Source organism: Propithecus coquereli, unplaced genomic scaffold (genome assembly GCF_000956105.1).
Source record: "Propithecus coquereli isolate 6110/MARCELLA unplaced genomic scaffold, Pcoq_1.0 Scaffold341, whole genome shotgun sequence".
NCBI classification, from domain to species: Eukaryota; Metazoa; Chordata; class Mammalia; order Primates; family Indriidae; genus Propithecus; species Propithecus coquereli.
This window is the reverse complement of record NW_012149075.1, coordinates 2,389,613-2,411,559: the sequence shown is the minus strand read 5'-3', so window position 1 is coordinate 2,411,559 and position 21,947 is coordinate 2,389,613. Positions and strand designations below refer to the sequence as shown.

The 21,947-nt window shown below is 50.3% G+C and overlaps 1 protein-coding gene across 2 annotated transcripts; it reads left to right on the top strand.

The window, feature by feature from the left end:
* The first annotated feature begins 469 nt into the window (after nucleotides 1-469).
* IFNLR1 (interferon, lambda receptor 1) lies at nucleotides 470-21,894 on the top strand. 2 transcript variants are annotated; one of them, XM_012650877.1, is made up of 7 exons: nucleotides 470-527; nucleotides 5,441-5,564; nucleotides 11,241-11,425; nucleotides 16,948-17,090; nucleotides 18,917-19,076; nucleotides 19,370-19,500; nucleotides 20,922-21,894. In XM_012650877.1, the coding sequence occupies exons 1-7, from the start codon at nucleotides 470-472 to the stop codon at nucleotides 21,717-21,719; spliced, it is 1,599 nt and encodes a 532-aa protein (XP_012506331.1). In that variant the 3' UTR covers nucleotides 21,720-21,894. The 2 variants fall into 2 exon arrangements, with proteins under 2 accessions (XP_012506331.1, XP_012506332.1); XM_012650878.1 differs by lacking the exon at nucleotides 19,370-19,500 and having other exon boundaries at nucleotides 20,922-21,047.
* Nucleotides 21,895-21,947: the final 53 nt, after the last annotated feature.

The window sequence follows — 21,947 nt, the reverse complement described above, 5'->3', positions numbered from 1 at the left end:
CAGAGGGTGGCAGCACTGCCCCGCGGGTCCCGCGGGGATTAAAGCAGACAGCGCGTGCAAAGCGCTAGGCTGACGCCGGCGCGGATGCCGCGGGTGGCATCTGAGACTGTTAAACTGGCCTTGAACTCCTCGGAGTCCTGCTGAGAAGTCCCACATCGGAACGCCTAACTGTGGTTATTCACAATACACAGTCTTCCTCTCCAGTCCTCCTCTCATACGCGGATTTACTGATTTTCTTTTTCCCGGAATTGGGGGTGAAACAAAACAGAGCAGAGGCGATGGGGAGCCTCGCCCTGCTCGGGGCGGCCCCAGGGGACGCCCCGGAGAGTCGGTGACAGCGGGGGCGGGCCCGCGGCTCGGCCTCCCATTGGCTGCCGGGCACGTCACCTGCCGCCGGTGGGACGGAGGCGGGCCCGGGGCCAGGGGCCGCGGCTGTGGCCAGGGGCGGTGGCCGCCGCCCCGGGGCGAGATGGCGGGGCCCGGGCGCTGGGCCCCCCTGCTCCTGTGCCTGCTGCAGGCCGCTCCAGGTAAGCGCGCGGGCCGCGGGAGGGCGAGGGGCCGCGGGGCCGCCCGGGCCGGGCCGCTCCCACCCTCCGACCGACCCGAGCTCCGGGAGGGGAACGTGGGCCACCTGGCGCCGGTGTGCTGCGTCCCGCGAGTAAACAGGCCCGCGTCTTTGAAATTCGTCTCCCGGCAGGAAACCAATCCAGTGTCCTAATTCAGGTCAAGCTTCAGGTGAACTGGAAAAAAGACGGCAGCAGTTTAGAAAGCAGCTGCGTTTCTCTATAAAGTGCTGTTTAAGGTTTCCTAAAGCGCTGCTCTCCAAGGTGGGCAGTAGGGCGAGTGGGACGGATGGGCCCGCGCTCCCCGAGGCCCCCTCCCCTTCTCCGCAGGCCCGGGGGATGGAGTCTGGCTCAGACTGTGCCCTGCGGTGGTATTCTAGCAAGACTGGGGTTTTTTTCTGGGCCTCTTTTGGCGAACACGGTGGCAGGGTACCACATACCTCGGGATAGGACCCAATCACCAAACCCCAGCTTCCACGGCTCCAGCCAATCCGGGGAGGAGATCCCGAAATTGCCCCCAGGATGTCTTCCTAGTCTTAGACTCACAGTTTAAAGAGCTGGAAAGGTCTTTGGACATAATCTAATAATCAAAAAAGCCAACATTTATTGAGCAACTTCTTTGTGCTGGGCACCACGTTATCTTATTTAAGCCTCACACCCAGACTGTCCTATGAGGTAGATAGTATTCTGCCTTTTCAGATGGGGAACCTGAGGCTCGGAGCAATTAAGGGAATTGCCCAAGAAGGACAGCAAAGGCGAGACACACAGAACACAGGAGGCTGAGGCTGAAGCGAGCCTGGTCAGCCTTGGCCTCTGGGGTGGGCAGCGGGAGCATGCTGTCTGTCCAGCACTAGGTCACTAGGCCAGCCCAGAGATGCCCAGCCCCCTGTGCAGTGAATGTTTTTGCAGCTGATGAGGAGGGACAGCGTACCTGTGAGAGTGGGGAGGGTGCGGGAATGGGTCCTCTGTCCGCTGTTTCACTGTCAAACTCAATAATTTGCCTGCCTGGACCTGGCTATACTTTCACGTGAGAAATATTTAATGTACACGACAAACTGGTATGATGGTTTACGGTGAAGAATAGCCAGGTTCAGGTTCAAATCCTGGCTCTGACACAAACTGGCTGTGTAGCCTCAGGCTAATTACTCTGTCTCTGAGCCTAGTGTCCCGTCCCACAGAAGGGGAAAGAATGATACCTACCCCCTAGGGTGGTTTGTCCTGAGGATTGAGTGAGGTTTTGCATATGAAGAGCCAAACCAGTGCCTGGCATCTTTGAAAGACTCAATAGAGGGTAGCTACTCTAGCTGCTGTTTTTGCGGTGTAGCCAAGCTCAAACTTTGGGACTGTCCTGCCCATAAGATACCTTACAAGCTGCTTGCAGACAGAGTGGCCTCCTGCCAGTCTTCTGCTAGGAAGTCCAGAAGCTGGAGCAGTAACAGCACCAGCATCATGGTGATCCAGTCCCAGATAGAGGACACAGGATGGGGGGGAGGCGCAAGTGGGCACCCACATTTGGGTGTAAAAGGTCAGGGATAGGCAGCCCAGGCTGTCGACAGCCATCAGTAGAACTGGGTCCCCGCTCCCTGATGCCATTCTACAGCTTGTGTGGATTTCCCTCATGGCCTATGTGACACTTCAGGGCACTGACTTCTCCATGGGGCCATGAGGTCCTAGGGCAGGAATGAAGCTGTATTCCTCTTTGAAACTCCTGGCACAGAGTGATCAGCAGATGTTGTTGATTAACAGTGGTCAATAGATGTTGAAATAATAAACTGAACAGGCCCCATGAGAACCTAGTGGACAAAGTATGGTCAAGAGCTCAGACTTTGGAGTTGGCGAGGTCTGGATTTGAATCTGGTTCTACAACTCATTAGCTGAGAGGGGTCTCTGTTTTCCCATCTGTAATGTGCTGATCATAATTAAACCCACCTCCTACAGGTGTGGCGAGGACTAAACAAGAAAATGCAGGAAAAGTGTTTAGCACACAGCCTGGCTCATAGTTGGAACACAATGCACATTAGCTGCCAGTATTAATATTACCATCATCACCACCTCTTAGAGATGTCAAGGAAGACTCCCTGGAGGAAGGGACGTTTGAATCAGGTCTTTCAAAGATCAGATGGTGAACACCAGGCAGTCAAAGACACCTGGGTTCAAAGACATCCAAAGAATGCGGTGGTTTGGGACAGCAGGAAGGAAAATTGGTTGCAGCCTGGTGAGCCTGTGGGGGTGTCGTTATGGAGAGAACAGCAAGATGGCCTGGCCAGGCCTTGTCACATAGGTCCTTACACACCCGGATAAGGAGCGTGGACTTTATTCTGAGGGCAAGGGAAGGGCATGAAACTGGGGAGTGGTGGAATCAGATATGTGTTTCAGGAGATGAGGGTCAGCAGAGAGAAGGCGTGTGTCAGGGAGAGGAAGTAGAGGCCGGTTAAAGGTGGTCAGGGAAAGTGTCCCTGAGACAGCGACATCAAAGGAGTGGTGAGAGCAGCAAAGGCATGAGCCAGGTGGATATCCAGGGGGAGAACTGGTGAGGCAGAGGGGGAACAGCGCCTGCAAAGGCTGGAGGTGGGAGCCGGGCTGGGGCGCTCCAGGAAGAGCAAAGAGGCCATGTGGCTGGAGGGGAGGGAGCAAGGGCAGAGCGTGGGTAGGACTGAGTAGGATCCTGAAGGCAATTGTAAAGACTGTGGACTTTACCCACATGGAGATGAAAGCCTTTCAAGGGTTTAAGCAGAAGAGGGACTCATCTAACCCTTGCTGCCATGCGGATCAGGGACTGCAAGGACAAGATGTTTTGCTTGTGTGTTTGTTTTTCTAAGAAGGGAAAAAAGCCTTTAAATAGTATAAAAATTGTTTACTGGTGTTTCTGCTGTCGATCTCTTCTGCAAATCAAGATGAAAAAGCAATTAGAAATGGGACAGTGATCTGAGACTACAGTGCAGACGTTTCATCCAACATTTGGCTGAGAATTTTAGTGTAACAAACTACGACGTAATCATTTTTGAACAGTTATGATCTAGGGCAGAACTGAAAACAAAAAAACAGGGCCTGGTGAGGTGGCTCATGCCTGTAGTCCCAGCATTTTAGGTGCCTGAGATGCGAGGATCACTTGAGGCCAGGAGTTCAAGACCACCCACCCAACCCTACCCACAAAAATTTTTTTACAAAAGAAGAATTTAGAATATAAACTAGGCTTCTCCAACTCCTAGCAGCAGAAATTTGGTCAAGTTACATAATGTTAGTTCTTATTTACCCACATATAGATAGAGCTTACAGTGGTTGATCTACGCCCCTCAAGGGGCTATGAAGGTAAATTAAAATGGCGCCAGATACCAGTGACAGGATTTCCTTTTCTGAAGTGATGGGCCTTGCTGAAACACACACGCACGCGCGCGCACACACACACACACACGCACACACGCACTCTGTGTCAGTACACTCTTCTCAGCAATACCTGAGTTTAGCTGAATCTGCAGAAAGTAGGTAAAGCTGTGAAATATCCTCCCTTACACTAACAGAATGTATACGGCAGATGTCGTATTTGTTTTTTAACTACTCTTGAGTCCAATATGAAATTCTGTACAAGTACATTATTAGCATTTACACACACACCCATATATATCTGCACACAGCCCATTAATTAACAGGGGGAATTAAAAACATACTTTCAAGTTAAAATGAATTTTAAGGAAAAAATACATTTACAAATCTGAAAGAAATACAAAAATGAAATTGTAAAAGAAATAAAGACTATAGATGCCACCTGAACTTCCACAGACACATGCCTGCCCATGTGGATACAGTGGTTGTCCACACTGGACAAGATGTTTGGAGAGCCCCAGCTAAACTGGAGGGCCAGCAGCGGAGCGGCCAGCACCCCCGGCCTGACGGGAGATGCAGGGGAGCTGGGCACGGGTGTTTACATGTGCCTTTCATGGGATGCTACTTTTACCTGGCAGACAACCTAATGCCTAACCGCCTGACCTGGGACTGGAGTCCCTCATACGGGGAACCTGTTTATACCGGCACATGCTCTGTGGCTCTTGTCTGACCTGTGCCCCGTTTATACCTGCCTGACCATCGCTGTGGCAGTGGGAGCCCGGCCTGTTGTGGCCCCTGGTTCTTCAGATAGAAGGTGCAAATTCATTTCACCACCACAATAGGAAACAAGTTCAAAGATTTATTACTTACAGATCCTGGGCAGGGAGGGCGAGATGAGTCAGAGAGCGGCCCTCTATCCCAGGTCACACGAGGCAGGAATGAAGAGCAGGGCAAAGAGAAAGTGAGAGTGTGACAGCTGGCAGTATTTGTAAGGGACTAGGGCTTGGGTCACTTTAAGTTCCCAGGCAAACGCCTGAATGGTCCCTTTAAAGGAAGCAGCAGGAAAGAGGCAGGAGAGATGACCTTAAGTTCTCATCTCTGGTCCCCCCTGGACCTTTCGGGTGTGGTGTTCTGCTTCTAACGCCAGGGCAGCAGCCTTTGCTGTATCATTCCCCTTCCGCAGGCTGAAAGCAGGGAGACCTGTCAAGAGGCTTGGGAGCAATTCAAGTTATCGTAATATTCATTCATTTGCTCCACAGATGTGTATAGTGCACCCACTGCTGGCAGGCTCTGGGGATGTGGCTGAGAACAAGACGGAGCCCCTGCTCCCTCCTGGTGAGCAGGAGCCTGTTAGAAGGTCCCCGTTCCACGGTGTTCTGCTGGGACCCTGAGGTGCAGGAGCTTCCTCCGAGGGCACAGATGGGAGGGGCAGGGGTCTGCTGGTTCCTCAAACTCGTGAGCACCTGACTGCCCTATATGCCACCCCTCAGCTCAGAATGTCCCCTGTTGAGACCAGCCAGGAGCCCCAGGCTTTATGACCTCTTTCTCCCCCACAGGGAGGCCCCGTCTGGCCCCTCCCCAGAATGTGACACTGTTCTCCCAGAACTTCAGCGTGTACCTGACGTGGCTCCCGGGGCCTGGCAGCCCTGAGGATGTGACCTATTTTGTGGCCTACCAGAGGTAGGGGGAACCTCCAGGCTGGTGGGTGGGAAGACTTGGGTGGGAGCCAAAGGGCCTTCTCCAGGACAGCCGCAGCCAGTGAGGTGGCATGTGGCAGGCATTCAGAGAGGGTCTTCTGATTAAGACCTGGAGGTGGGAATGTTGTTGAATGGAGAACAGGGCACAGGTGACCGGCCTGTTGGGGACCGGGCTGCATCTTTGAGAAAAATTGGTGCGGGGCAGGGGTGGAGCTGTGCAGGTCACAGGATGGAATTCGTGAGTGGCCACATGAGGGGCTGGGAGCTGTCCCAGCCCAACAGTGAGGGCAAGTACGCGGCAGAGGAGCTGTTGCCCACTCCTGCCGAGCCTGGGGAATTAGGCGTTGCTGGATGGTCTCACTTGTCCCCGTGGAGCCTGGACACAACCTTGGGGTGCTCAGCTTGGAAGCCCAGGCGGCCACTGCTGATCCAGAGTCTGCAAGTGGAAGCAGCTGCACCGTCTTTGAACATGGATGGAATCGCTGGAAGTTCTTTCATAGGACAGTCGGGATAGAAGCAGGTCCTCAGGAGGATTAACCTGGGATTGGTGAGGAGGGGGAAGCAGGGAGGGGGAGGAACTACCATGTCCTCAGGACCCCTCCCCCCGCCGCCCACCCCGTGCCAGGTGCTGCGGGCCGGCATGAATATTTCACTTCCTCCTCCCGATGTCACCAGGCAGGCACCGTATTTCCCCCGCTTTAGAGATGAGGAGATTGAGCTCAGAGAGGTGCTAAGACTTGTCAAGAAAGCTGGTCATGGAGCCAGAAGGGGAACCCGAGGGTGTCTGACCCCAAAGCTCGTGCTCTTCCTGTTCTGTCACATCCCTCCGTCTGTGGGATCCAGATGTGAGTGACAGGGCCCGGCCCGGGCAAGGACAGATTGCAGGAGAGCCTCCAGAAGCAAGAACTGTAGAATGAGGAGGCAGGAAGCACCCAGCGTTCGCTGTGCGGCAGGCACTGCGTCCACACTGAGCGTGTTTAATCTCACAGTGGCCCCGTGAGGACGGGTTCAGGACTCCGCTTTGCAGATGGGGAGACTGAAGCCCTGACAGCGTATTTTGCTCAAAGCCCATTCTCTGGTTCTTTGTCATATTAAATACTTTCCTCCTCTTTCATACTGTTTAAACTCCTGTGAGAATGGCAGATATTCTAATTATATTATTATTTTCATTTGTTAGTTGAAGTTATTTTAAAATCCTCTCATCTAGGATTTGATATCCAGTGGTACTATTCAAATAGGCAAGACAAGAGAAATGATTGGGATTTTTTCCTTTTATTTACCAGTTTTCAAGACAATGAATTGGTTCCCTGTCGTCTCCCAAAGGTGACGGATTAGTTTTTTTTTTTTACTATCATTATAAACTCCAGTATTTAAACCTATCTGGTGGTTTCAATCCATTGCAACTTACTCTGCTCATTGAAGCTTAAATTGCCCCATCTTTGGCTAAACTCTTTTAAGTTGGCTCCTGAGTCCTTTTAACTTGCCCCTAGTGGCCTTGGATGTCCTTCTTACTGTCTGTAATGACAAGATGGTCCAGGCTCCCCTTGTACCAGTCCTAACCCAAAACCTGCCATCGGCCATTTCTCCATTTAGTAGGAAATGGTTTTACAGACCACAGTCTATGTGCTGGCTGTGCTGACCACTACTTCGCTACTGTTTTTAGATCTTTTCAGTGAACAGAGTAAGATACATACCACATAGACAGACACATGTACATAACTTTTAAGATCAAATGCCTAATGAGTTCGTACTGATGCTTCCAGTCTAAATTCAGTTCCTTAGGATTTTTACTTAATCTCTTCTATATTATATCTGTATTTTCTTTCTTTCACACTGAGAATCTCAAGGATACAGGAGATGATAGAATTAGAATGACCCATAATTACTCATTGTTTCTATCCCCAAATATACATAATAGCCTCTTATAAGTTACTTGCTCTCTTTACTCTAAGGATTGTTTCTTTTTCTTTAAAAATCTTGCAATTTTACTAGACTATGTTTTGGTATCGGCATTCTGGATTGATATTTTTAGGTATTCAATATTCTCTCTTAATACGTAGTTCGAAGTCTTTATTTCAGGACAGTTTTCTTAAATTATAGCTTTTAGTACTCATTCTGTTCCTTCTCTAGGGACTCATATCATTTGTATGTTGCTGCATCTTCTTTTTCTGTCTTCAATATTTGCCTTTTTCTGTCATATCCCATTTATTTATTTAAGCTGTTCTCTAAATGAAATAGATGTGTGCTTTCACATCTCTCACACATATAAACGGTGTGCTTTCACGTTTGGGGTTATTCAACATCTCCTTGATGTTTTTTATCTTGATTACATTTATTTTCCTAAAACTCTAGTCCTTTTTTAGCTGACATGTTGTAACTGAGAATGCACATTTCTTATTATAGCCGTATTGAATTAATTCCATTTTTCTTTTAAAATCAACATTATTGAGTTAAATTTTACATAGAATAAAATGCTCCCATTTTAAAGTTTACAGTTTGGTGAGATTTGACAAATGTATACACCCATGTAACTACAACCACAGTCAAGCTCCAAGACATCTCCATCACCTCACAAAGTACCCTGATGCCACCTTGCATTCAATGCCCCCTAGGTCTAGATCTGCTTTCTGACACCGTAGGTTAACTTTGCATGTTCCGGAATTTCGCATGCATGCATTTGTATGGTATGTACTCTTTTGTGTCTGTCTCCTTTTACTCAGCAAAATGTTTCTGAAAGTGGTTCACATCGTTATATGTATTAGTAGTTAATTCCCTCCTACTGCTGAGTGGTATTCCGATGCGTGATTATACTACCATTTGTTTATCCATTTTCCCATCAATGGATATTTGGGCTGTTTCCAGCTGGGGGAATGTATTAGTTTGCTAGGGCTGCCACACGCTCTGTCCTATAGACCCCCGAAATTCATGTCCTTCTCATATGCAAAATACATTCCAAACAGCCCCCAAAGTCTTAACCCATTCCATCGTGTCCTTTAAGTTCAAAGTTTAATCTTAATATTATCTAAATCAGGGATGGGTGTGACTTGAGGTATGATTCATCCTGAGGCATAATTCCTCTCCACCTGTGAATCTGTGAAACACACAAGTTATGTGCTTCCAAAATCAAGAGGTGGAACAGGTGGAGGATAGACTTTCTCATTCTGAAAGGGAAAATTAGGAAAGATGGAAAGAGTGACAGGCCCCAAAACCTGGCAGGGCCAATTCCATTCGACTTTAAGGCTCAGGAGTAATCCTCTTTGGCTCAATGCTCTGCTCTCTGGACCCTGCCCCTGAGGCACCGGGTAGCAGCTTGCAGCAGGCAGCAAGTCAGGAGAGAGAGCCTTGTCCCCAAGCCTTTGGTGGCCCCAGGCCCTGCCTATCTCTGAATCACCTCAGGGTCATCCTTCCCTTTTCTTGAAGGATAATGCATGTTCACAGAATCCCACAGGTCTGACAGTCTTCCTTCATTTTGTCCTGTCTCTGTCCCCTTTGGTCAAAGCTGGCAGTGTGTCTGCTGGAATAATCCCTTCTCCATGTCTGGTTTCTGCTTAGGTGGCTGATTAAATCCACGAGTTGCACCCGTGATCTCTTTATCACATGGTTTTCCAGCCACAACCTGGTGCTCGCTCCAGAACATGCTTTCTCCCTTTTCGGCAATATGGTTAGGCTGAGAATTTTCTAAATCTTCAAGTTCTGGTTCCTGTTGCTTCACAATTCCTATACTATACCTCTCTTCTCGCATTTTATTATAAGCAGTACAGAGAAACCAGTCTTCATCTTTGACACTTCGCTTAGAAATCTTTTCAGCTAAAAATTCAAGTTCATCTCTTTTAACCTCTACTTTCCACAGAACACTAGAACACAACTCAGCCAAGTTTTTTGCTGCTTTATAACGAGGATCCCCTTTCCTCCAGTGTCTGATAACATGTTCCTCCTTCCCATCTGAGACGTCACCAGAGTCACCTTTAATGTCTATATTCCTACCAAAAGTCTCTTTAAGGCAATTGAGGCTTTTTCTAACATGCATCTCAGAACACTTCCCACCTCTGCCTGTTACCCCATTCCAAAGCCACTTCCACATTCTTAGGTATCTGTGACATTAGCACCTCACTTCTAATACCAAAATCTGCATCAGTTTCATAGAGTTGCCATAACAAAGTACCACGGACTGGGTGGCTTAGACAACAGAAATTTACTTTCTCACAGTTCTGGAGGTTGGAAGTCCAAGGCCAGGGTGTGGGCAGGTTTAGTTTCTCCTGAAGCTCTCTCCCTGGCTTGCAGATGGTCGCCTTCTTGCTCTGTCCCCACGTGGCCTTTTCTCTGTATGTGTCCACTCCTGGTGCCTCTTCCCCTTCTGATAAGGACACCAGTACTGCTGGATTAGGGCCCCACTCTTGTGACTTCATTTAACCTTAATTTCCTCTTCAAAGTCCTTAATCTTCAAATATAGTCATATTGAGGGTTAGGACTTCAACATATGAATTTTAGGGGAACTCAGTTCAGTCCATAACAGAGCTCAGATGAATTAAGCTGCCAAGAACATTCATGGACAAGCCTTTGTGTAGACATATGTTTTCATTTCTCTTGGTTAAAGATTTAGGAGTAGAATCTAGGAGATTTGGTAACTGAATGTGTAACATTACAAGCAACTGTCACGCTGTATTCCAAAGTGTACCAAGGTTCATTTCCACCGACAATATATGAGAGTTCCAGTTACGCTGCACGCTTGCCAGTGCTGGTCTGCTCAGACGTTTTTGTTCTAACCATTCCAGTGAGTGTGCAGTCGTAATTTATCATGGCTTCGCTTTACCTTTCCCTGATGACTGATGAAGTTGAACATCTTTGCCTGTGCTTATTGGCCATTCCTGTATCTTCTTTTGTGAAGCAACTATTCAGATATTTTCCCCATTTTTATTGGATGGTTTGTCTTCTTATTGCCCTGTAAGAGTCCTGTATCTGCTTTGGACACGGGTCCTTTGTCAGTGTCTGCACTGTGAGGGCTGCTCTCTGCTTCCAAGATGGCGCCTTCTCCCCGCCGCACCCTCACGCGGTGGAAGGGCCCTTTGAAAGCAGTCGCCCCTGTGTTACCCTATTTTATCACTGCACTACCAGCTCCTGGATTCACCTTGCTGACGTGATTAGTGTCTCTTGTCCGCCTCCCATCAGATATAAGTTCCTGAGGGGCAGGACCTCCTCTGTCATGCTTTGCCAACTCACCAGTGCCCAGGATAATGCCCAGGGTGCCTGACCTTGGCGTTCTCAGCAGGGTAGGTCCATGGACCTGCATGTTCCTCTCTGACATCCACACAGCACCCAGCGCGGGGCTTGGCATGCAGCAGGTGCTAGCAGTAACGGCCACCAGAGCAGCCCCGCGAGAGGGGCGTGACAGATGAGGGGCGGAGGCGTGGGCAGGGGCCTGCCTGTGGTCCCAGAGCCAGTGAGGGGCAGAGCTGGGACTCCCTGCCCCACCTGTCTGGCTCCAGGACCTGAGCTGCTGTCCAGGCTGTTCCTGTTCTGTCTCAGCCAGTGGCTGCCTGTCTGGGTGGACAGACCGACGGGCTGTCAGGCTGAACAGGGGGACGAGCAATCACCGTTCTCCAAATCCCCCAACCCCGAGAGGCTGAGCCCATGGCCCAAGCTCTTTTGTCTCCTCCCCCAGCTCTCCCACCCCCAGACGGTGGCGAAAAGTGGAAAAGTGTGCTGGAACCAAGGAGCTGGTGTGTCCCATGATGTGCCTGAAGAAACAGGACCTGTACAACAAGTTCAAGGGGCGTGTGCGGGCAGCCTCTCCCCGGGCCAGGTCCCCCTGGGTGGAGTCCGAGTACCTGGATTACCTTTTCGAAGGTAGGTCTGTGGGGAAGGGACTGAGTGGGGGGCTCGGCTCTCCATCCCGTCCAGGGGTGCTGCTGTGTTGATCCCCCGTCTGCCACTTCCCCAAAGCAGAGGACAGCTCTCGGGGCAGCTAATGCCAGGCCCCAGCCCTGGGGCCAGCCCTGGTGAGATGGGGCAGGGACCAGCAATAACCTGTCAGGGAGTTGGGGGAGGCCCAGCCCGTGCCAGCAATTCAGCTCGTACCTCCTGCTAATGATGCCCATTATCCTCTTTTGAACACCACTTAGGTCATGGACTACACAAGGCACATTATATACTTACTCCTATTTTTTTTTTTATGTTCAACTTCTCTCTTTAAGAAACATTAAAAAAAAATATTCTGGTTGCAAAAGTATTTTCTGTACATGGTAGAAATGTTGCAGGTAAAGAAGAAAAAGAGAGGGAAAAAATCCCCCATGCTTAGCACCAAAATCATGAGTGTTAACTTTGGGTAAGGACAATATATTTTATTTCTAATCCTCACAGCAAACTTGTGAAATTCATTTTCATCAACCCATTTTAAAAACTAAAGCAAGACTCGTGGAAGCTAAGTAGCTTGCTGGGATACACTGTACTGCTGGATATCAGAGGTGAATTTGGATCTTTCTGACCTTGGGCAAGGCCCTGGGCCAGACTCAAGAGTGAGGGACGGTGGCGACAGGGAGAGGATAGGTGCCCAGACAGTGTCCTCGCAGGGCGCAGTGCTGCCCTGACTTCTCAAAATGTTTGAGGGCAAAATTCGGACTTAAAGAGAGGGGAGGGAGCAATGAATGAAGAATGGCAGAAGATGGTAGATAAGGAGGAAGAGATGACTCAGATGGGAAGAAGCTGGCTAGGTGGATGGATAGAAGGAGGAAAAGGATGGGGGATAAGAAGAGAGCAAGTATGAAGAGGAAGGAGGAGGTGATGGGGGGCTATGAGGAAGGAAACAACCAGAGATGGAGGATAGGAAGGTGTGTTCATCAAGAATCTCCAGAGAAACAGAACCAAGAGGATATATAGAGATATAATATTAATAAGAGGAGATTTATTATGAGAATTGGCTCATGTGATTACAGAGGCCAAAAAGTTCTACAATATGTGGTTGGCAAACTGGAGAACCAGGAAAGCTGGTGGTGTAGATCAGTCCACGTCCGAAGGCCTGAGAGCCAGGGGAGCCAATAGTGTCACTCCCAGGCTGAGGCCAAAGGCCTGAGAACTGGAGGGGCCACTGGTATAAGTCCCAGAGTCCAAACACCCAAGAACAAGAAATTCCAATGTCTGAGTCGGGAGAAGATGATGTCCCAGCTTAAGAAGAGAAACAACATATTTGCCATTCCTTTGTCTTTTTGTTCTGTTTGGGGTCTTAGCAGATTGCATGATGCCCACCCACATTGGTGAGGGCAGATCTTGTCTGCTCAGTCTACTGATTCAAATGCCAATCTCTTTTGGAAACACCCTCCCAGACACACCCAGAAATAATGTCTTACCAGCTATCTGGGCATCCCTTAGCCCAGTCAAGTTGACACATGAAATTCACCATCCCAGCAGGAAAGGCAGGTGGGTGATCAGTGGGCAGACAGTATAGAAGAAAAGCTGGACATCTAGGAAGGGGAGGAAGGGCAGGAGCGAAGGAGAAGTGAAGAAGGAAGGAAGGAGAAAAAGAAGGAAGGGTATGTAGGAGGACAGGAAAGGAAAGAAGAATGGATGGATGGGAAGGAGGGATGAGTAGAAAAGGCTGACTGGCTAGATAAAAGGAAGGAAGTATAAATTAGTTAGAACAAAAGATGGGTGGGAAGGAAGGAATGTTGGTTAGAAAAAAGGATGATTGGGAAGAAAGAAAGGAAGGATGGGAGGGAAGGAGGGCCGTCTGGCTAGAAGAATGGTGGATGACCCACTGCAGTGGTTGGATGGACAGGAGTAAAAGATTAGAAGAATAACAGGAAAGACACAAGGGGGAGATTAAATTTTTAAAAAATGTTAATTTCTCCTGATTCTCTGGCAGCACATCTCAAGCCAGAATGGTCCTTCCTGACTCTATACTCCCTCCACACTTTTCCCGCTCTCATGCATGGCCCTGGTCACTTTCTTTCTTGGGTTTTGGTAGTTTGCATATTTCACTTCTTCCTAAACTGGCAGCTCCTGGGCGTCAGGATCCAAGGAGGCCTTGTGTCCCCATTACCCTCGGCTCCCTTCCCAGGCTTGACACATAGTCAGTACCCACCAGGTGTTTCCTGAACATGTAAGTGGTGGCATCACGGAGCAGCCACATGTCCACCCCGAGCACAAACACAGGGTAAGATGACCAGTGCAGGCAGAGATCCCTGCTGACTGGGAATCTAGGAAAGCTGCATGGAAGAAGTGGTATTTCGGCTGGAACTTGAAAGATGGACTCTTAGTTTCCTCTGGCTACCATATTCCTTGTCACATTGTCCCCTCCATCTTCAAACTGTTGGGCAAGCCTAGATGGCCTTCAACGGACTGTCAGTAGAAATCTGCACGTTAAAGACCCCGCTTCACAAGGCGAGGAACGAGGAACGTGTTACTGATGTTACTGAAATCCGGAGAAAGGGGTATCCTTGTTACACACTGGCAGAAAGCTTAGCAGAATTACGTCCTGCAGGCATGTAGGAAGCAGAACTTGTAAATAATGAATTTGAATATTTATCTGAGATTTCCAAGTAAAGTGTTGAAGGTGTGGCCTGGTTTCTTCCTGCTGCTCATAGTAAAATACAAAGGAGAGAAACTGAGAGAAGAACTTAAATAAAAAGGAACCAGAACTTGACGATTTGGGAAATTCTCAACCTATCCAGGTGGCAAAAGACCTTAAAATGAAGAGATTGCTTCCAAAAGTGTGACAGAGACACGGCTAAGTGTGTGACTGTACCATCTTTTACTGAAACCCCAGAAGGATCAAAAGATTAAAGTATTCAAAAGACTCTTTAAAGAGGTTAAAGGTGTGACTCACAGGGCCCCTCAGTCGACCCAGGGGACCTCTAGGAAGCTGAAAAGCATCCCCTCCCTCAGCTGTCTCAGCTAAAGCCACAAGTAGGAAAGGACTTAACTCAGAAAAGATTTGTGGACCTGGCCTTTGTCTAATGGAATGGATCCCATGACATCCACAGGAGACCCAGGAAGTTCTTGAGAACTTGATATCTGCAGAAACACTGCCAGCTTGAACTAAAAGCAACAGACAGTTTGAAATCAAAGAAGGCTGTTGGACTCCCAGTTTCTACTGGTGGGATGCAGCTGATATAACTACTTAGCTGTTAATACCTGCTGCCTTTAGTGAAAGGGGAAGGATAACTCAGAGGATGGAATCAGGAGCTCAAAGGGCAGTGCTGAGAACCAAGAAGAATTACTCCCAGGTCTTGAAACCTCACGGAGTTTTCTTGGCTGGATTTTAAAACTGCTGTGGATCATTACTCCATTTTACCTTCTTTTTCCCCATGTTTGAACCAGATTATCTGTAACTGTGAGCCAGTGCCTGTCCCGCCATCGTATCATACGTTGGGAACCAATAACTTGTTCTTTTGTTTTATTGGCCCGAAGATGGAGAGAAATTGTGCCCCAGGAGTTGTGCTGATTGGATTATAGCCAGAGTCTCATCTGATTCTCATTTAGATATTGTTGATGATAAGATTTTGGAATTTGAGTTGATGCTGTGATGAGATGAGACCTTGCGTGGCCTTGGGATATCTCTTTTCCACAGTCACATTTCACAGAATGTTAACCCAGGCAAAAGTCCTAAGCATGGGACTAAGGGAGCATTTTATTTAGGAGCCAGTCTTGTTCAAATGCAAATGCATTGTCTGGTATCATCACATTAGCAGAAGGTAGGACCCTAAGGAGATGGAACATAAGGCAGATCAGCTTCCGGAGGGTAAGTAGAAGCTATGCATGAGGCATGGTTTGGGATAGGTTTGGGATGAATGCATTTTGCATTTGAAAGGGACATGAATTTTGGGGAAACAGAGGGAGGACCAGTAGGCAGAATGACTCTCCAAAGATGTTGTGCCCTAATCCCTGGAACCTGTGAATATGTTAGCTGTTCCTTTGTGTTGAGTTTGTGTTGTTTGTGATGTTCGTATTGCATGACAAAAGGAATTTTAACTAAGGTTATGGATTGCTATGGTTTGAAAGTCTCCTCCAAAACTCGTGTTGAAATTTAATTGCCATTGTGATTGTTACGGCAGAGTTGACCGGAAACAAACAGAGAGGCACACTGAAGTATACCAAAACAGCTTTTACTATACCGGCTCCCAGAGGGGATTTTCCTCTCCCAAATTCTGAGCCCGGAACAAAGGAAGTAGCAGTCTTATATACATTTTGCTTAGGGAGGAAGTGGGGCACAGTTACAATGAGGTTATCTTTAGCGGGGGCAGGGTCTTGAGCCACCTTGGCGCCTGCAAGCAGTTTACAGAGGCAAGAGTGACAGCTGTTAGGGGAGGTAGCAGGGGTGGAGACTTGTCAGTGGAATTTTCCACTTCATGATGATATTAAGAGGTGGGATTGTTATTAATAAGAGGTGATTAGGCTGTAGGGGCTCTGCCCTCATGTTGGATTAATGTCCTTATCTTGGGAGTGGGTTTGTTATCATGAGAGCAGGCACCATGCTCTTGGACTTCTGGGCCCCAGAACTGTGAGCCGAGTAAATTTCTGTTCGTTGTAAATTACCCAGTCTGTGGTACTCTGTTACAGCAGCAGAAAACAGACTGAGACACAGACCTGAAAATAGTGAGATTATCCTGGATTACCCAGATGGCTCCAGTCTAATCCCGTGAGCCCTTAAAAGCAGAGAACTTTCTCCATCTGGAGGCACAAGAGACGTAGCAGAAGGAGAAGTCAGAAAGATCTGACATGTAAAGATTTGTGCCATTTCTGGTTGGAAGATGGAGGGGCAACGTGATGAGAAGTGCAGAGGCCTTCAGGGGCTGCGAGAGGCTCCCACGAACAACCAGCCAGGAGACAGGCACCCCAGCCCCACAACCACAGCAAACTGAGTGCTGCTCCTTCCAGCGGGGAGGAGCTTGGAAGTGTCTCCCCCTCACCCCTAGTGCTCCAAGTGTGAGACCCAGAGCAGAGAAGACAGCTGAGCCCACCCCGACTTCTGATGTATAGAACAGTGAGAGAATGAGTTTGCGTTGTTTGAAGCCCACGGCATTTGGGGTGACATGCTGTGGCAGCAATAGGAAACTAGTTCAGGTGGGCAGGATTCTACCAGGCCAGAGACGTGTGGAGGGCACCCAGGTAGAAGGGATGGCAAGAATAAAGGCAGGTCAGCTGTGAGCTGAGCCAGGTCATTTCAGCTTTCTAAGCCTCAGTTTTCCCTTCTATAAATTGGGAATCATGATATCTCCCTCCCAGGGTCAGTGCAAGGCTCACAGGGCTGTAAACGCTGATGTGTAGGGGGTGATTGACACGTGCTAGTGTCCCTCTTCCCTTTTCGGGAAAGCTCTCTGGCCCGGATGGAGGCAGAGGCCCTGAAAGGTCCTGCTCTGTTTCTGTTTCTGCAGTGGAGCCGGCGCCGCCCGTCCTGGTGCTCAACCTGACAGAGGACATCCTGAGTGCCAATGCCACGTACCAGCTGCCCTCCTGCATGCCCCCACCAGATCTGAGCTACGAGGTGGCATTCTGGAAGGAGGGGTCCGGAAACAAGGTGGGAAGCTCATTTCCTGCCCCTAAGGTGGGCTCCTCCACGCCCCGCCCCACCAAACCCTGGTGCCCCTAACCCCCCCAGCCTGCCCCCGCATGCTCCCTCCGGGAAACCTTCCCCATACACCCCTGACTCTGGCAGTCAGCCCCCGGCCAGTGGCCCACCCACCTTGTCTACCGAAGAGACCAAGTGCAGGGAGGGCGTCCTGCCTCTGCCCAGTGCAGGGGCCAACAGCACGGCAGTTTTCTACCTGATCTTTTTTTTAAATTATGAACCTCCCCTTTTTTTCCTAATAAGATCTGATTAAAGTATGATGAGCTCCAAAAGGCCTACCTGCCAAGCTAGTCACCAGGTTTGGTACAGAAAAGCCAGGAAATATAGATAAGCTCTAAGAAGCAAACCAAAGGGACCCAGAGACGACCACGAATGACTCTGGCGTGCATCCGCTTTCACACTCGTTTCCTACGTGTGCATGTGTGTGCATCTGTATTCATTTATCTATGGCGAGGATTGGTAAACTTTTTCTGTAAAGGGCCAGATAGTAGATATTTCGGGCTTTGTGCAATGGGTTTACAGTCGCTCAGGACAACTCAACTCTGCAGTCGTAGCACAAAAGGAGCCATAGCCAGTATGTTTACAGATGTGCATCACTGAGTTCCAGTAAAGCTGTGTATGAAAACAGGTGGCAGGTCAGATTTGGCCCACGGGTGCAGGTTACTGACCCCAGCTCTTACTCATTCTCGCTTCCGGGTGACTAAACCAACATTCGCACTCCCAGGTTCCTGGGTACTCTGGATCCTGGAGGTATAGATCTGAATCCAGTGTGATGCCTGCCTTTAAGAACCTCACAAATATTCTAGACCAGCACTGTCCAATAGAAATATAATGTAAGACACATATGCTATTTTATCTTACTTATTTTTTGAGACAGAGTCTCTCTTTCTCACCCAGGCTGGAGTGCAGTGCTATGATCAAACTCCCTGCAACCTTGAACACCTGGGCTCAAGTGATCCTCCTGCCTCAGGAGGTCCCAGTAGCTGGGACCCCAGGCATGTGCCACCACACGCAGCTAATTTTTTAGTTTTTTTCTTTTCTAGAAATGGGGGTCTTGCTATATTGCCCAGGCCGGTCTGGAACTCCTGGCCTCAAGTGATCCTCCCTCCTCGACCTCCCAAAGTGCTAGGATGACAGGCATGAGCCACTGCACCCAGCCCATATGCAATTTTAAATACTGTACATTAAATTAAGTAAAAAAGAGACAGGTGAATTTAATTTTAATAACAGATTTTATTTCATCAAATATAATGTTATCATTTCAACATATAATTAAGATAAAAGTTATTGAGATATTTTACATTTTTTATTGCATCTTTGAAATCTGATATGTGTTTTATACTTAGAGCACGTCTCACTTTGGACGAGCCACATCCCATGTGCTCAGGGCCACATGTGGCCCATGTGTACTGAAAGGGACAGCAGCTGCAGGGTTTTCTGTGCCTCTGGTGGCTGAATGACCCCCAACCCCAATAGACTGGGAGGACAGAAGAATCTGTTCCTCAACGTGGGGACCTGCGGGTCACAGTGGGGCACACACGGGAGTGACTCCAAGTGTTGGGCTGCTTCGAACCCTGGCCATGCCTGGCCTTTTCAGCTGAAAAGAAATCAGGTGGTGTTGGGAGGTGTTCCCTTAACATTTGAATTTGAATGTAGGAAAGAAAAGAAGGTTCGGGAATCACAACCCTACCCGGCCTGCCGCCCCCGCCCTGTCCTGGCTGTGCAGAACCAGTCCCCACCGCAGCCCTCTCATCTCTGCTTCTCTCTCCAAACAGACTCTATTCCCAGCCACCCCCCACGGCCAGCCAGTCCAGATTCCCCTCCAGCCAGCCACCAGCGAACGCCACTGCCTCAGTGCCAGAACCATCTACACCCTCACTGTCCCCAAATACAGCGAGTTCTCTAAGCCCACCTGCTTCTTCCTGGGGGCCCCAGGTGTGTGCAAAGGGGTGCAGAAGTGGGGACTTTCCCCCAGGCCTCAGCAGCTGCGGGGTGTGGCGGTGAAGAGCACGAGTCTAGAGATAGACACCCGGATTAAAACCGTAGCTCACTGTGCATCTCCGGGCAGCTTACATAACCTCTCTGAATCTTGATCTCCACAGTCTGTAGGATGGGTTCATTCTTAGGAGGATTAACCCGGCAGTGTATGTGAAGCGCTTAGCAAGTGCTCGCTTGGTAGACAGGAGCCGCCGCTGCTTCTGTAGTTACTACTATTTTTCCCTCCTCAGGAGCCAGCTGGGCATTCCTTGTCCTGCCGTCACTTCTGCCCCTGCTGCTAGTAATTGCCACAGGGGGTGTCATCTGGAAGAGCCTCACAGGGGACCCCTGGTTTCAGCAGGCAAAGATGCCACAGGCTCTGGTATGGCAAATCTGGGGTGTCCTGCTGGCGGGGAGGGGAGCTGGGAGAAGGGAGTGGGTGGGGTGAGGAATGGTTCACACAGAGCATCAACATGGTGCAGACTGCGGAATGTCTCCTGACTCCGTGTCTGAGCTTCCACCGTTCGTGCATTTGTTTAGCACCAAATAAAATAGCAAATATGCCCGGGAGGAAGGGGAGCCTTAAATGGCTTCACCTCTGCTAAGGATCCGTCAGGTGCTGAGGGGAGGGGGAAGGGCAGCACCAAGAGGGACGTCTTAGAAGGGTCCCAGCTAACAGCTTAACTGAGGATGAGCCTTGCCCAGGCTGACCTTGGAACTTCCTCGCTTAGGATCTGGGGGCCAGCTGGGGCGGCCGGGAGGTCGGTGGTAGCCTTGTTCAGATGCGGGCGGGTCAGTGAACCTCGGCCATAGGCAAGGCTCAGTGGACACCCTGACGGGTGCAGAGGCTTTGAGGATGGTTTTGAGTGTCCCTGTATTGTGACAGGGTGGCAGGGGGAGCATTTTCAAAATTCCTGGCTCCAAGACCTGTGAGGGGCCAGGTGCAGTGGCTCACGCCTGTAATCCTAGCACTCAGGGAGGCCAAGGTGGGCAGATCGTTTGAGCTCAGGAGTTCAAGACCAGCCTGAGCAAGAGCGAGACCCCCGTCTCTACTAAAAAAAATAGAAAGAAATTAGCTGGACAACTAAAAATATATAGAAAAAATTAGCCGGGCATGGTGGCACATGCCTATAGTCCAGTCCCACCTACTCGGGAGGCTGAGGCAGGAGGATCGCTTGAGCCCAGGAGTTTGAGGTTGCTGTTAGCGAGGATGACACCACGGCACTCTAGCCCGGGCAACAGAGTGAGACTCTGTCTCAAAAAAAAAAAAAAAAAAAAGGACCTTGAGGGAACCCCACTAATTGTCAGATGACGACCTCGGGTAGACACGTCTGTGCCCTGCTCTGCCCCTCAGCCTTCCCATTAAGGTGCACCCAGCCGGATGTCCCACACGCAGCGCCCAAACCCTGGGGGCTCTGTCTGGCCTCTAGAGCCCACTCTGCCTGGGCACGTGGCGGGCTCACGCGTCAGGGAATTAGCACGCCACCAGCTCCTACCTCCCCCAACAGTGGCTGGCGGGAGCTGTGGCTAGATGCCCCTGGCGCCTCTCCCCTCGGGGGATGGCTCTGAGATGCGCGGGCTCCAGTGGCGCCTGAGTCCCCAGCAGGATTCAGTGGCAGCTGCTGGGTGCCTGATACCCCCTCAGTGGCTGCTCCCCACACCCCTTCCTGGTGCATCCTGGGCTCACCCCTAAAAAAACTGCTTATACTCGAGCCCTTGTCTCAGGTCTGTTTCTAGGGGAACAGTAACAATTGTGCTCAGGAAGCCTGAGTTGTCGGCTCTTCTCTCCCTGCCCCAAATCAGGACTTTTCTGGACACAGACACCCCGCGGCAGCCTTTCAGCCCAGTGGACCAGAGTCCCTGGATGACTTGATCCTCTGTCCGCAGAAGGAACTGGCTGGAAGGGTCAGGCTGACCCCTAGAGTCACGGCCCCGGCTACCTTACAGGCAGGATCAGAGAAGGACGGTGCTGAGGATGAGGAGGAGGATGCGGAGGATGCGGAGGATGGCGTCAGTCTCCAGCCCTACATCAAGCCTCCCCCTTTCCTGGAGCAAGGGCACTGGGTGCCAGGGCGCCCCGAGGAGGCAGAGCGGCTGGACTCAGGGAGGCCCTGGGCTCCTCTGGTCCAGGGCGAAGGCTCCTCTACTGGGGACTCTTCAGACCGAAGCTGGGCCAGCACCGTGGACTCCTCCCCCTGGGACGAGCCTGGGTCCTCTGGCTGCTTGGCCAAGAACGGGCCAGACCAAGGGCCGGGACAAGACGGGCATGGGGAGCCCCTGCCACCACCTGAATTCTCCGGGGACTCGGGCTTCCTGGAAGAGCTCCCAGAAGATGCCCTCTCCCCCTGGGCCGCCTGGGGCTCCTCATCACCAGGGCTGGATCTGGTCCCTGGGGATCCCCTAGTTTCTCTGCGGACACTGACCTTCTGCTGGGACAGCAGCCCTGAGGAGAAAGAGGAGGAGGAAGAGGAGGAGGAGGAGGAGGAAGATGACGAGCGCAGGAGGGAATCAGAGATTGATGACGGCGGTGCTGGCACCTGGGGGGCTGAGAGCACTCTGAGGACCAAGGAAAGGATGCTGGGCCACTACATGGCCAGGTGAGCTGTCCCCAGCTTCCCACCAAGTCTGGTGCTGCCGTCACAGCTACTGGGCTTCCCAAGGACCAGAGAAGACACCACTGAAACTCGAGAGCATACGCACGTTCCCGAGGCAGCAGAGGGTCACCGTGGCACTTCAAGGACCCCCACCTAGAGGCTGTTTGTCAGTCGGGTCTGGCAGCAAGATGCCACCCCTTCCTATGACCCACCCGCTTTAGGCTGAACTCTAAGG